The 16,201-nt window shown below is 34.8% G+C and overlaps 1 protein-coding gene across 4 annotated transcripts in view; it reads right to left on the bottom strand.

Moving 5' to 3' along the window:
• The window catches only part of COL11A1 (collagen type XI alpha 1 chain), a 216,188-nt gene that overhangs the window by 166,415 nt on the left and 33,572 nt on the right, over positions 1 to 16,201 (bottom strand). For all 4 annotated transcript variants that reach the window (XM_081796410.1, XM_060626468.3, XM_060626465.3 and 1 more), the window contains 2 exons: positions 15,479 to 15,692; positions 12,276 to 12,438 (listed from right to left, as the gene is read on the bottom strand). In XM_081796410.1, the coding sequence (XP_081652536.1) occupies positions 12,276 to 12,438; positions 15,479 to 15,692 (377 nt within the window). The remainder of the gene's footprint in view (positions 1 to 12,275; positions 12,439 to 15,478; positions 15,693 to 16,201) is intronic.

The following is a 16,201-nucleotide window of genomic DNA, read 5'->3' as shown; positions in this document are numbered from 1 at the left end:
ACATTTAAGGAAGAGTTAACACCTATTCTCTTGAAGGTGTTCCAAAAAATAGAAATGGAAGGAAAACTTCCAAACTCTTTCTATGAAGCCAGCATTACCTTGATTCCAAAACCAGACAGAGACCCTACTAAAAAGGAGAACTATAGACCAATTTCCCTGATGAACATGGAAGCAAAAATCCTCAACAAGATATTAGCTAACTGGATCCAACAATATATTAAAAAATCTTATTCACCACGACCAAGTGGGATTTATACCTGGGATGCAGGGCTGGTTCAATATCCACAAAACATAGCGTGATTCATCACATCAATAAAAGAAAGGACAAGAACCATAGGATCCTCTCAATAGATGCAGAGAAAGCATTTGACGAAATACAGCATCCTTTCTTGATAAAAACCCTCAAGAAAGGAGGGATAGAAGGAACATACCTTGAGATCATGAAAGTCATATATGAACGACCCAACACTAATATCATCCTTAATGGGGAAAAACTGACAGCTTTCCCCCTAAGGTCAGGAACAAGTCAGGGATGTCCACTCTGGCCGCTGTTATTCAACATAGTATTGGAAGTCTTAGCCTCTGCAATCAGACAACACAAAGAAATAAAAGGCATCCAAATCGGCCAGGAGGAGGTCAAACTTTCACTCTTCGCAAATGACATGATACTCTATATGGAAAACCCAAAAGATTCCACAAAAAACTGCTAGAATTGATTCATGAATTCAGCGATGTTGCAGGATATAAAATCAATGCACAGAAATCGGTTGCATTCCTATACACCAACAATGAAGTGACAGAAAGAGAAATCAAGGAATTGATCACATTTACAGTTGCACAAAATAACCATAAAATACCTAGGAATAAATCTAACCAAAAGGTGGAAAATCTATATGTTGGAAACTATAGACAGCTTATGAAAGAAATTGAAGAAGACACAAAAAAAAGAAAAAGATTCCATGCTCCTGGATAGGAAGAACAAATATTGTTAAAATATTGATACTACCCAAAGCAATCTACATATTCAATGCAATCTCTATCAAAATAACACCAGCATTCTTCACTGAGCTAGAACAAATAATCCTAAAATTTGTGTGGAACCAGAAAATATCCGAATAGCCAAAGCAATCTTGAAAAAGAAAACCAAAGCAGGAGGCATCACAATCCCAGACTTCAAGCTTTACTACAATGCTGTAATCATCAAGACAGTATGGTACTGGCACAAGAACAGACACTCAGATCAATGGAACAGAATAGAGAACCCAGAAATGGACCCACAAACATATGGCCAACTAATCTTGGACAAAGCAGGAAAGAATATCCAATGGAATAAAGACAGTCTCTTCAGCAAGTGGTGCTGGGAAAACTGGACAGCGACATGCAGAAGAATGAACCTGGACCACTTTCTTACATTGTACACAAAAATAAACTAAAAATGGATGAAAGACCTCAATGTAAGACAGGAAGCCATCAAAATCCTCAAGGAGAAAGCAGGCAAAAACTTCTTTGACCTTGCCCGTAGCAACTTCTTACTCAACACGTCTCCGTAGGCAAGGGAAACAAAAGGAAAAATGAACTACTGGGACCTCAACAAAATAAAAAGCTTCTGCGCAGCAAAGGACACAATCAGCAAAACTAAAAGGCCACCAACAAAATGGGAAAAGGTATTTACAAATGACATATCAGATAAAGGGTTAGTATCCAAAATCTATAAAGAACCTATCAAACTAAACATCCAAAAAACAAATAATCCAGGGAAGAAATGGGCAAAAGACATGAATAGACACTTCTCCAAAGAAGATTGCCATCTGACACATGAAATAATGCTCAACATCACTCATCATCAGGCAAATACAAATCAAAACCACAATGAGAACCATCTTACACCTGTCAGAATGACTAACATGAACAACTCAGGCAACAACAGATGTTGGCAAGGATGCAGAGAAAGAGGATCTCTTTTGCATTGTTGGTGGGAATGCAAGCTGGTGCAGCCAATCTGGAAAACAGCACGGAGGTTCCTCAAAAAACTAAAAATAGAACTACCCTACAACCCAGCAATGGTACTACTAGGCATTTATCCAAGGGATACAGATGTGCTGTTTCGAAGGGACATATGCACCCTCATGTTTATAGCAGCATATCAACAATAGCCAAAGTATGGAAAGAGCCCAAATGTCCATTGATGGATGAATGGATAAAGAAGGTGTGGTATATATATACAATGGAGTATTACTTGGCAATCAAAAAGATTGCCATTTGTAACTACATGGATGGAACTGGAGGGTATTATGCTAAGTGAAATTAGTCAGTCACAGAAAGACAAAAATCATATGACTTCACTCATATGAGGACTATAAGAGACAAAACAGATGAACATAAGGGAAGGGAAACAAAAATGATATAAAAACAGGGAGAGGGACAAAACAGAAGAAACTCATAAATATGGAGAACAAACTGAGGGTTACTGGAGGTGCTGTGGGGGGGGGATGGGCTAAATGTGTAAGGAGCACTAAGGAATCTACTCCTGAAATCATTGTTGCACTATATGCTAACTAATTTGGATGTAAATTTAAAAAAATAAAAAATAAAACATTAAAAAAAAAGGTTACACTACTATCCATGATATTTTATTAAGTGATAAAAGCAAGTTGCAGAACAATGCATATAGAATAATCTCATTTTGTGTAAAGAAATAAATTTCCTTTATATTTGTAAAAAACAAAACTAAACTAAAATAAATAAATAAATAAATAATGGGAAGAAGACCTTAACAGACAACTTACCAAACACACACAGATTACATGTAAGCATATGAAAAGATGTTCAACATGTAAGCATATGAAAAGATGTTCAACATGTCATCAGGGAAATATACACTAAAACAGTGACATACTACCACATGCATTTTTAAAAAAAATTTTTAAATGTTTATTCAATTTTGAGAGACAGAGTATGAGCAGGGGAAGGGCAGAGAGACAGAGAGACACAGAAACTAAAGCAGGCTCCAGGCTCTGAGCTATTAACACAGAGCCCATTGCAGGGCTCAGACTCATGAACCACGATATTATGACCTGAGCTGAGGTCCGATGCTTAACCAACTAAGCCACTCAGGAGCCTCCTCATGCCTATTTTAATGGCCAATATCCAAATGTTGAATAACAGGAATTTTCATTCACTGCTGCTGGGAATGCAAAATGGCATAGCTCTTCTGGAAGACAGTGTGGCAGTTGTTTACAAAAGTAAACATATTCTTACTGTATCAGCAATCATACTTTTTGGCATTTACCCAATGGAGTTGAAAACCATGTCTGCACAAAAACCTGCATATACATGTTTATAGAAGCTTTATTCATAATTATCAAAAACTTGAAAGCAACCAAGATATGCTTCAGTAGATGAATGGATAAATAAATTGTGTAACATTCAGACAACAGAATACTACTGAGCACTAAAAAGAAATGAGCTATCATGCCATGAAGTATATAGAGGAAACATAAATGCATACTATTAAGTGAAAGAAGTCAACCTGAAAAGACTACACTGTATGATTCCATCTTTATGACATTTTGGAAAAGGCAAAACTATGGAAACTTTAAAAAGATTCGTGGTTGTCAGGATTTAGAAGAGAAGGAGGGATGAATAGGGAGAACACAGAAGATTTGGGGGCATGAAAATATTTCATAAGATACTGCATTGGTGAATACATGTCATGATACATTAGCCAAGATCTATAGAATGTACAACACCAAGGGTGATCCCTAATATAAACTATTGACTTTGGTTGATAATGACATGCCGGTGCAGGTTCACACATTGCAACAAATGTATTGGTTTGGTGGGGATGTTAATAGTAGAAGAGGCTGGGTATGCATGTGTGTGCACACTCATGCACATGCACAAGGATATACGGAAACCCTCTAAGTTCTGGTCAGTTTTGCTCTGAACCTATAACAACTCTAAAAAACAAAGTGTATTAATGAATAATTTCCATTATTCCAACTCAGATAATATATGCCAACTCATATAACCCAGATATGAAAACTCTTTATAGACTTTAAAATATCTATTAAAAGTATAAAACACTCAATCCAAAAGTTTCAGGACACACTTTCTTTTTAAGGGCATGTGCTCCATTCACCAAGATAGACTACATGCTGGGTCATAAAATAATTGTCAACAAATCTACATGGAATGAGATCATATCATGTTTATTTTCAGAGGAAAACAGACATCTTCACTGAAAACTAGGAAACATTGTGAGAGGAATTAAAGAAGAACAAGATAAATGGAAAATTATACCATATTCAGGAAATGGAAAACTTAATGTTTGTTAGTTTGATTCTCTTCATTTTGATCTATAGCTTAAATGAAATTCCAATTAAAACCAAATTTTATTTAACTAAAAACCCAATTTTATTTTAGAATTCAACAAGCTTATTCCAAAATTTATATAGAATGTAAATAACCTAAAACTACTAAAGCAACACACATAAAGGATAAAAAGTAAGAGCAGTTACCTCACCTAATATCAAAACTTTATATCAAACTATAGTAATCAAGATAGTTTGGTGTTAGTGAAAAGATAGACAAATCAATGGAATAGGATAATAAATAGTTCAGTAATAAATCTACTCATATGTATTACTACATATGATTTCTGACATAGAAGCCAAGGCAATCCAACGAATGAAAGGAAAGTATTTTTTATAAAGGATGAACTAGATATCCTTGTCTACAATCAACATTGGCCTTTACCTCACATCATACACAAATATTAACTCAGAATGAGGCATGACTTTCGTGTAAAACCTAACACTACAGTATGTTTGATAGCAGGAGAAAATTCTTATTATCTTGGTGTAGATAAAGATCTCTTAGAATAGGGCACCTGGGTGGCTCAGTCGGTTAAGCAGCAGACTTCAGCTCAGGTCATGATCTTGTGGTCTGTGAGTTCGAGCCCCCGCTTTGGGCTCTGTACTGACAATTCAGAGCCTGGAGCCTGCTTCAGATTCTGGGTCTCCCTCTTTCTCTGCCCCTCCCCTGCTCGTTCTCTCTCTCTCTCTCTCTCTCTCTCTCTCTCTCTCACAAATAATAAACATTAAAAAAAAATTTAAAGATCTCTTAGAACACGAAACATGTAAAACATAACCATAAAATTGACAAATTAAACTTTATAAAAATGAAAAGCATTCACTCTTTAAATTAAAACGCACTATTAATGAAATAAAAAGGTAAGACATATGCTAGAAAAGTATTTGTAAATCTCTATCAAACAAACTATTAAGGGTTTATAAAAAAATAAATAACAGTCCATAATCAAAATATAGCAGCACTTTTTAATGGGCAAAAGACACTTCACAAAGATGCAGAAATTGCCAATGAAAACCTAAAAAGTGCTTGACATTATCAGTTATTTAATTAATATTATTAAATATAAATTAATACCACAATGAATACTACTACACAACCACTGGGAATGGCTAAAATCTAAAAGAATAACCATATCAAAGGTTGGCAAGGATAAAGAACAACTGGAACTTTCATTCACTGTGGGAGGGAATGTAAAATGATTAATGACACTTTGAAATGCAGTTCAACACTTTCTTTGGTTTTTGAAAAGTAAATATGCACCTACCAAATAACCCAGAATTCCATTTCTAGGTATTCAAGTTAGGCAAACAGGGGCGCCTGGGTGGCTCAGTCGGTTGAGCGACCAACTTCAGCTCAGGTCCTGATCTTGTGGTCTGTGAGTTCGAGGCTCCAGTCAGGCTCTGTGCTGAGAGCTCAGAGCCTGGAGCCTGCTTCGGATTCTGTGTCTCCCTTTCTCTCTGCCCCTCCCCCACTCATGCTCTGTCTCTCTCTCTCTGTCTCAGAAATAAATAAACATTAAAAAAAATTTTTTTAAAGACAAACAAAAAAAAAATGCCCACACAAAATTTGTACATGAATGTTCATGGCAGCTTTATATGTAGAAGCCAAAATCGGGAAATGATCCAAATGCCCACCAACAGGATGAATGCATGAACAAACTGTGGTTTATTCATACACTGTAATACTGCTCAGCAATTTTTAAAAAGGCAAAAAAAAAATGAAATATATGATACATGGATAAGCCTCCAAGACATTATGCTGAGTGATAAAAGCCAAGCTAAAGACAGTATACTCAGTATCATTCTGTTTATGAAAATGTTAGAAAAATAAATAAGCTATAGTGATAAAAAAGCAAATTAGTGATTGCCTGGGGTTAGGGGAGGAAAAGAGATGGATTATAAAAGTGCAGGAGGAAACTTTTGGGTGTGATGGCTATGTTTATTTTCTTGATTATGATGGTTTCATAGGAGGTGTAAATGTAGACCATGATCAAATGTACACTTTTAATATTTGTGGTTTATTATACTTCAGTTATATCTCAATAAATAGAGTTTAAAAATCTCAGATGCAATGAGCTAAATGTATATATACTGGGAAAGGTAGACAAATAGGAAAGCTACCTCATCCTGTTATGTCACTCTATAGGAAAACCATGTCTACCAACGTAATTTTTTTAATGAAACTTAATTTAATTTTGGGTTTTTTTTAATGTTTGTTTATTTATTTTTGAGAGAGTCAGAGAGAGAGAGGGATTCAGAGAATCCCAAGCAGGCCCCACGCTGTCAGCACAAAGCCTGATGCTGGGCTTGAACTCAGAAATCAAGAGTAGTACACTTAACTGACTGAGCCACCCAGACACCCCCCGACATAAGTTTTTAAAAAGCATATATATTGGAAAATATATGTAGTAAAAAGATACACAGGCATCATAAAGCAGTAATCAAATTCTTACTGGAATATTTGAGATGGCTATTATTACTTTAAGGTAGGTTTTCTGGCCTCATAAAACCACTGAAATTGTGTAGCTTATATAAATTATTATTCATTGATTTCTCCCAAGAAAACTGAATGCTAAAATTTTTTCTGAGAAGTTTGAAAAAATGAAAAATTTCATCAACAAGTTTTTCCACTTAAATTGTCATTATATTCTTCTCATTGCTTCAAAAGAAAGAAATAATCTGCCCAAAGATAGAAGACTATTAAAAATAAAAAAGACTTGTAATAACCTGCTTTGATCATTAAAAAAGAAAAAAGATTGAAATAGCAATGCTTTGAAAACTTGAGTTATAATGGCTATAATTTGATATTTAGTGAAGAAAATTCCTGTTTAAAAGACTACAAAAGTAGGGGCGCCTGGGTGGCTCAGTCAGTTAAGCGTCCAACTTTGGCTCAGGTCACGATCTCACAGTTCATCACTTCGAGCCACGTGTTGGGCTCTATGCTGACAGCTCAGCGCCTGGAGCCTGCTTTGGATTGTGCGTCTCCCTCTGCCTCTGGCCCTTCCGGCCCCCCTTGCACTCTGTCTCTCTCTCTCAAAAATAAACATTTAAAAAAATTAAAAATAAAAAAAGACTACAAAAGTAATTTTATTGATAGTGAATACAGGCAATGTAGTTATTTTTCTAATTCAGCTTTCCACACATCTTTGAAGTGTATTATCAAGCTAGGAAAAAACAAAACAAACAAAACAAAACAAAACAAAACCCCAAAAGGCTGTGGATTAGGGTTGGCTGGATATTTTATGTCTGTTTGAAAGTATTCATCTACCCAGACCACGTTTTGCTTACTAAGGTCTATACCTAGATGCTACCTGTTTCAGGAGGGAAAATTTATCTAATCCCCGCAGGACAGCTTGTAAACAAGCAGTAACCCAGGACCTATTCAAGTACTTCATTTACAAGACAAAAAGACCACTTAAAACCTTTGACTGATATATGGGTCCCTGTTGCTCACCCCCATCAAAAATGTATAAGAATATTTGACATGTTGGGGTGCTGAATGGCTCAGTCAGTTCAGCGTTGAACTCTTGATTTTGGCTCAGGTCATCATCTCACAGTTCATGGGTTTGAGCCCCACATCGAACTCATGATGGTGCAGAGCCTGCTTGAGATTCTCTCTCCCCCTCTCTCTCTCTACCCCTTCCCCACTCAAGCTTGCTTTCTCTCAAAAGAAATAAATAAACTTAAAAGAATGTTTGACATGTCATAGTTGTAAGATGATTTTAAATATAAGTAATTAATACATTATTATTAAGAAAACTACATAGTAATACATAATTAAGTTACCCATACGTACATAATATACAACCATATACATGTATAATTAATACTAGTATTTTAAGTACTTTACATACATGAGCTCATTTTTTAAAATATATACTTATAGACAGATTACATTACTATTCCCATTTGAAGAATAAGAAATTAAAATTTACATAATTACATAGAGAAATATAATTAAGCTATTGTGAGATTCAAAATCAGATTTTTCTGATTCCATAGTCAATTTTTATATTCACTCCACTATACTGAAATTATATAATCTGAATGATGACTCTATATATTCATTTTGGCATTTCCATATAAACTAATTCGTCATACTTTAAAAAAATCGGGTTTGCTTTTATCTGTTTAATGTTGAATTCTTAAGTATCTTCAGACTGCAGTTCAAGTAAGGCCATGTTTAGCATTTTTTCCATACCAGTACAATTCCATAAATGTAGGGTAATGTAGGGATGACAGAGATGAAATTATATAATAAACAAATTTGCATCTAAATTGGAATGATACTGTTTCCAAAGAAATGACATTTCCAGTTTTCAGAATAATAACTCACGAATGTTTTTATATCATCTCACCAATACAACTGTTTATCAAACACTAGAATATGCATGCGTGGTCCCATTCCCATCTCTTATTGTTTTAGTTTAACTTCTACACATTCAGTGGTAGAGATTCAAAAGTCTAGACAGATACCATAATGTAAAACAAAATGAAAATAAAGGTATTTGAGTAAATTTTTAGAGAATGATATATTAACATCATATTCAGATAAGACGAACTAATTTCATAAAAGGAGTCAGAAAGTTTTATTCTGATTTAAAAATCTGTGTTTGAATTACTTCTTTTCTTCATATTCTTTTTTCAAGTTGGGAAGACTAAATTGCTTTTGAAATTTATATACCCACACAATAACACAATTTCGGAATCAAAAGTTGAATTTTATGTATAATGACTTTGGATATAGTGATAATGATAAACTTTATAGTGAAGTATCTGCATTTATTTACTTTTTAAAAACTAATTGTACTTCATATGAAATAAAAGTCATTTTTATATTTTTATACTAGATATTTTATTTATTTTAATTTATTTTACTTTCTATAATTTATTTTTTTTATATTTTATATCCAAGTTAGTTAGCATACAGTGCAACAATGATTTCAGGAGTAGATTCCTTAATGCTCCTTACCCATTTAGCCCAACCCCCCTCCCACAACCCCTCTAGTAACCCTCTGTTCTCCATATTTAAGAGTCTCTTATGATTTGTCTTCCTCCCTGTTTTTATATTATTTTTGCTTCCCTTCCCTTATGTTCATCTGTTTTGTATCTTAAATTCCACATATGAGTGAAGTCATATGATATTTGTCTTTCTCTGACTAATTTCGCTTAGCATAATACCCTCTAGTTCCACCCACAGAGTTGCAAATGGCAAGATTTCATTCTTTTTGATTGCAAGTAATACTCCATTGTATGTATATATACCACATCTTCTTATATTTGATATTTTAAATAAATATTCTTTTTAAAGCTCCACAGTGTTTCATGAAACTCCAAGATGCAAAGCTGCATAATAAACTTATTTTCACTACTCACTATCACACGCCTAAAGAATTCACTAATGAGTGTTTTAAAAATTATTCTTCTTAGTAGTTTAGCAGTTTCTCCAAATAAACAGCTGGAGTTACTCCAGGATTTATATTGTAGATTATGGATTAGAAAATTAAGAATTAATTAAATAATATATAATAATCTTTGCTTCTAGTACATCTGTCTTTGGTAATTTACTAGTGGCCCTCTTGACCAGAGGTAGTTTGGTTAGAAGTAGTGAAAACACGGAAATCATTTTCATGTATTTTAGGAGTTGATACTGTAATCAGCTTATGAAACACAGAGGCTATTATTACATATTTTAAAAGATGCAACATCAGGTTCAATTATTTATTTTGAAAAAAAGAACATATTATGATAGCCTAAAACCCTAATTCAAAAACTAAACTGGGGGCGCCTGGGTGGCGCAGTCGGTTAAGCGTCCGACTTCAGCCAGGTCACGATCTCGTGGTCCGTGAGTTCGAGCCCCGCGTCAGGCTCTGGGCTGATGGCTCGGAGCCTGGAGCCTGTTTCCGATTCTGTGTCTCCCTCTCTCTCTGCCCCTCCCCCGTTCATGCTCTGTCTCTCTCTGTCCCAAAAATAAAATAAAAAAACGTTGGAAAAAAAAAAATAAAAAAAAAAAAACTAAACTGGACCCCAGTGAGTATGAATGTAGTGTATGGCAAAGAAAGGGGTGTATAGTCTGTATGTGGGGATTCAGGAGTAAGAGGGGAAGAGCTGTATGAAAAAGAGACATAATCAACATGTACATATAATAAATATCTTTCAGGGCAGTAAATTTTGAGAATATTAATAATTGATATATATTAACATACGTGTTTTATTTATATTCTTATTTATATAACACATTTATATTTTTTGTCTTCTGTATTTCTTTTTTTTTTAATTTTTTAAAATTTATTTACTTTTTTATTTGAGAGAGAGAGAGAGAGCAGGGGAGAGGCAGAGAAGAGGGAGAGAAAGAGAATCCCAAGTAGGCTCTGCACTGTCAGCACAGAGCCCAATGTGGAGCTCGAATTCACAAAATGTGAGATCATGACCCGAGCCAAAATCAAGAGTCAAACGCTTAACCAACTGAGCTACCCAGGCACCCCTCTTTTGTATTTCTGTGTATATTCTTATCACTTATGATGAACAAAATTTACTCTTAATTTCCATTGCTTTAAGTTTCATAGACTCTGTAACTATGTATAACAATAGACTAAACTAATATATGAAATGAAACCATCCACTGATATACTTTGTCCGTATTACTCACTTATGTTCCTGGAAAATAAGGTTGTGTGTATTACAAAAATAAATTTAGCCCGTGAAACTGATGTTCATAGGTAGTTTAATTTCAAAATAGAACTTTGCGAGACTAGAAATTAAGTTAATTTGTTTATAATATTTATCTAATAAATAAATATTCATTATCATTTGTATGCAATCAATAGATGATATTGGAAGATCTGAGACTATATTGTTATATATTGCCTGAATGAGTTTATCATTTAATTTAGTATGATATAATGTGTTAAAACATTTTGTTTGGAGTCAAAGACTTAGGTACCTACAAGTAGAGAAAAATCAGAAACAAACAGAATCTCAATTAACCTGAAAGTGTCATAAATGTTAATTATATTTAAAATTATGCCATAGGTTATGTATAGAAGTACAGGAATGCAACATTCTACTGACACTCGGAGTGTATGTTGTTCTTTCTATGAAAATACACATTGTCTGTGTGTATATCCAAATACAGAAAATCTTCTGTGTAAACCTTGTCTATTAATCTGTTATATAGCACAGAACTTTACTTTATTACACTTTGAAAAATAAATTACTCAGAAACTGGATAAAAACAATGATCAGAGTACTGAATGATGTCTCAGGAGTGCATCCTTTTGTGGGATCAGGACTCAGTGTGTTTGTAATGTTAATAATTGACTCAATGAAAATTAAAGCATGCATTACCAGATCCAATGATTGAAGAATTAAAAGAAAGAATGTAATTACCATAATTGGTGAAATATAATTGGAAGAAAACTTTTTACTATGACCTTGACATTATTTAAAAAGTGGTTTTAAAGACCTAAGTTCAGCTTTTGCAATATGATCTCTATTTTATACCTTAGAAACATTAGAAGAACAGAGAAAAGCAAAATATCTGACTTGTACATTTCCTTAAATTAATCTCCCAGAGAAGGAAGCAAAGAAAATGTTCTTTTCTCCAAGGAAAATAATACAAAGTACCAAAAGTAAGGCCATTTGCCCTTCCCAAGAGAAAAGCATGCCTGTGTTCAAATCAACCAATTTCTGTAATGTTTCCCAGTTGTTACAGCCATCATTGTGTACTCATTCTCTTATGGAACAATAGAAAACATCACCACTATACCCACAGGGGAAGAAAGTAGGTCATCCTTTCGTTTTCAACTTTGCTTTATAGCATATATTGATTGTTACAGTTATTAGCTCAATTCATCTGATTTAATAATATTCAGCTTCAAATAACGTTTGATTTATTTTTACCTCAAAAACTTCTTCATCCAAAATCCTGGTTCCAAAAACCGTGATTCCATTGGTGTCAACGATTGCTCTCTCACTTCTATCAAGTGGTTTTGTGGTTTTCTTCTTACAATCAACAATCATTGTCACAGTCTTCTTCTCCACGCTAATTGCAACCCGATGCCACCTAAAAAAGCCAATTCCTTTGTAAGCTTCAAAGATGTTGTTGCCACACCATTACTCATTTTAAAATACAATGTATTTCAAATTGTGAAAGTGAGCTGAAAATGTACAAAAAGTAGGCTCATTTATTAATCAATCAGTTAATAGGTGACGACTTACTGTTTACCCAGAATAGTGCTAGATACTAAAAAGGGAACAAGTGGTATAAAATGTACACCAGGGGTGGCTGTCTATGCTGATAAGGAAGTGTCCATCCTTTGCTACACTTTGTGTTGTTGCAACAAAAGCTTAATCTCACCATGTCCTGATGAGTATATGTGATAGATCAGGGGTGGGACATGAGGTAAGTAATAGTTTCTATGTACGTAAATGTTTTCTTCCAAAAGGAATTCCACTTAATTTTTTTGTTCTGTTTTTGCTCTAGAGATCCCCTGAGATGAACTGTAAAAGGGTATGTCTACTTATTGAATGACTGCTCCATCTGGAACAACTGAACGTTCTAATTGTAAAACACAATGTGCTTCTCTGTCTTTATTCACATTTATTTCAAGTGCTTTCGTTTTCTTTTTCCACTTTAATTTCAAGACAGTTATAGATCACTACTGTGGGCAGGATCCAAAACTGAGACACAATATCTCTCCTTCTTTCCAGGGTTGGCAGGAAGTGGGAACACTGAAAGAAAGCATAGTCAATGCATGTGTGGAATGAGAGTCTCAATTCACTCTGAAGCTACTGCTCCAGCTAATTCAGGGCAGCGATGACAGGCTTAGGGGGTAGACATGGCCAGCTCTGTGGAAACATATATACCCTAATCTTACTATAAAATGGTGGGTTTTATTAACACTATCTGGTGCTAACATAAACCACTGAGTGAACGTCATTTGGATTTTGCAAACCACTCTGGTTTATATATTTTTTTCCAAATGAAAAACGCTAGATTAATATTGCAGAAGTGTCTAGGACTACATCCATAAAATAAAGTACCTAAAAAGTTGCAGGAGCCTTCCTAAAATGTCTGTTTCATGTGACTTGGCATGGCTACTGATGAGGACCAAGTATATTTCCATATACACTTAATCTTTGGTCTTTCCATAGCACATTCAACTAGCATAGGCGTCTGCTTAGTTTGAATCAAGCAAAGGTTTATTTTGGAGCCACTTAATACTGTGAGAGTAAAATTTACACATATTTCTGCCAAGAAGCCTGTGTCTTAACTTAAACCATCTCCACTATTGTAAGTATGTGCTTTTCATTAACAGAAAATAAAAATGAATTCAATTGTTAAAAGTTGATTAGGACTCTAAACTTGACCTCATTGTTGATTAATTTCAGCTCTGATAATAGTGATATGTCATAATCATGGTATCATATATAATTATCAAAATATGAAACCATTCTTAATTATTCTTTTTTGTACACAGTACATTCACATCATCAGAAAATCTTTTATTCAGTGTATATACAGAATCCAGTGTGTCTCAACTACCCAATCTAGAAGCTCTCTCATCTAGACTCCTTAATGGTCTCTGCTTCCACTGTCATGCAACTGTGTAGTGACCATTTTAAAACACAAGTCAGATAAAGTCTCCTTGCTAAAAACAAGGTATTATTCCCAGTAAAGCTGAAGTCCTTACTCTGCCTCACAGGAGTGTCCTCTGGCCCGCCGACCTCACGCCCAACTTTTGCTTTCTCACTCCCTACACTCCAGCCACATTGCTGGTCCTTTGCACATGTTCTTCACTCAGCCAGAAGTGCTCTTGCTCCCTATCCCCACATGGCTCACTCCTTCACTTTCAACATGCCTTTGCTTAGTGCAACAATATCAAAGAGATGCTTTTTTGAAAACACCATCCCCTTAAATTCCTTACCCTGATTTATTGTCATAGCATCACTTTTCATATTCATTATTAAGGATAGTATTTAAATTCCTCATAAAAGCCTAGTTTTTCCTGCTACAAAGATGAAGTTTTCTCCATGGTCCTGACAAAGATACATTGAGCGTGGATTTTTTTTTCATCTGCATGGCCATTTCCTTCCTACATTTATGACTAAATGTCATATTTCAGATCAGGCTAATTTTAGAAGCCTAGATTCAGCAATAAAATGCCAAGTAAATTTAGCAAACATTTATTTGTATTTAGCTGTTCCCTAAGTGAAAGGCAATGTTCACAATGCAGAATTCAGAATTCAGGATGATTTTCAGAAGAGTATGATGGTTACTATCAAGTCTAACTACCTCCGCCACTTTGAAAATATATGATCTCAGGCAAGTTACTTATACTTTCTGTGCCTTGGTCCCCTATTCTGTAAAATGGGTTTATTAACATTATTTTCTTCAAAGAGTTGTGAAAATTAAATGAGTTGACTACGTATAAAGTGCTTCAAACAGTACATAGCCCATATCAAGCATTATGAAAACTTCTTATGATTGTCAATATTAACATGCTTGAAAAAAGGCAGGTCAAGTCAGGTCATTCCTCTGCTCAAAAAGTCTACAGTGACTTCCCATGTCACTCAAGATAGAACCCAAAGTGTTAGACCCATCGACAAAGTGTTATACCATTTGGCCTCCCATGGCTCATCCTCATCATCCCACTCTGCTCCTGCCACGTGGATATCCTTGACATTGCTTAGACAAATCAGCCACACCTGGAATCAGAGGCTGTGTATTTGCTTCCCCTCCTCCTGGAATAGTATATACTATTAGTTAGTATAATTAGTTAGTATACTATTAGTTAGTATATAATAGTATATACTATTAGCAAGGCATGCACCCCAGATTCTTCACCAGTCACCTTCTTAGTGAGATTTTCCCTGATCTCAATCCTTAAAATTGCACCCTCCACCACCATCTCTTATCTTCCTCGTTGTCTACCCAGACTGTAAAAGAAACTATGTGCAATTAGGTATTTTAGTGTTTTGTTCATTGCCGTATCTCTAATCTCTAGAAAAAACTGCTTCATACTTTATGAATATTTGTTGAATGGTTAAATGAAATAATTGCTTTCAACATGGTGAAAACATTGAATTATTGTGTTACTTACTTCCCATCAGCGATGTTAACGGTTCTGAAGAGGGGATAGTCTTCAGGGGCAGGTTTTCCAGTGTGGTCTTCAAACAGGAAAACAGGTGATCTCCCAACCTCAACACCGACTTGCTGAATACCATGCTCATTATATATAGATAAAAGGAAAGACTGAATTCCTTTTTTGGGTTTTATTGTAAATAATATTGAAAAATCTTCTGGAAAAGTTCCTCCTGAGAAGAGAAGGCCAAAGGCTCAGAAATGTCAAATTCCCAAATTATTCCTGGATCACCCTAATTTTTTAACTTCTTAGGTGGCCTTAATGAGTCATGTTGATTAGAAGGGGCACATGCACCCCAATGTTTATAGCAGTGCCATCAACAATAGCCAAATTATTAAAAGAGCCCAAATGTCCATAGACTGGTCAATGAATAAAGAAGTGGTGCGCTCTCTCTCTCTCTCTCTCTCTCTCTCTCTATATATATATATATATATATATATATATATATATACATATATATACATACACAACAGGATATTACTTAGAGATACAGAAGAATGAATCTTGTCATTTGCAACAACACGGATCAAGCTAGAATGTGTTATGCTAAGTGAAATAAGTCAAACACAGAAAGAAAAATATCATATAATTTCACTCATATGTGGAATTTGAGAAACACAACAGATGAACATAGGGGAAGGGAAGGAGAAACAAGATAAAAACAGTGCGGCAAACCATAAG

This window comes from Panthera onca, chromosome C1, assembly GCF_046562875.1.
Source record: "Panthera onca isolate mPanOnc1 chromosome C1, mPanOnc1 haplotype 2, whole genome shotgun sequence".
Taxonomy (NCBI): Eukaryota; Metazoa; Chordata; class Mammalia; order Carnivora; family Felidae; genus Panthera; species Panthera onca.
Note: the sequence above shows the minus strand (reverse complement) of the source record. Positions and strands in the feature narration are given on the sequence as shown.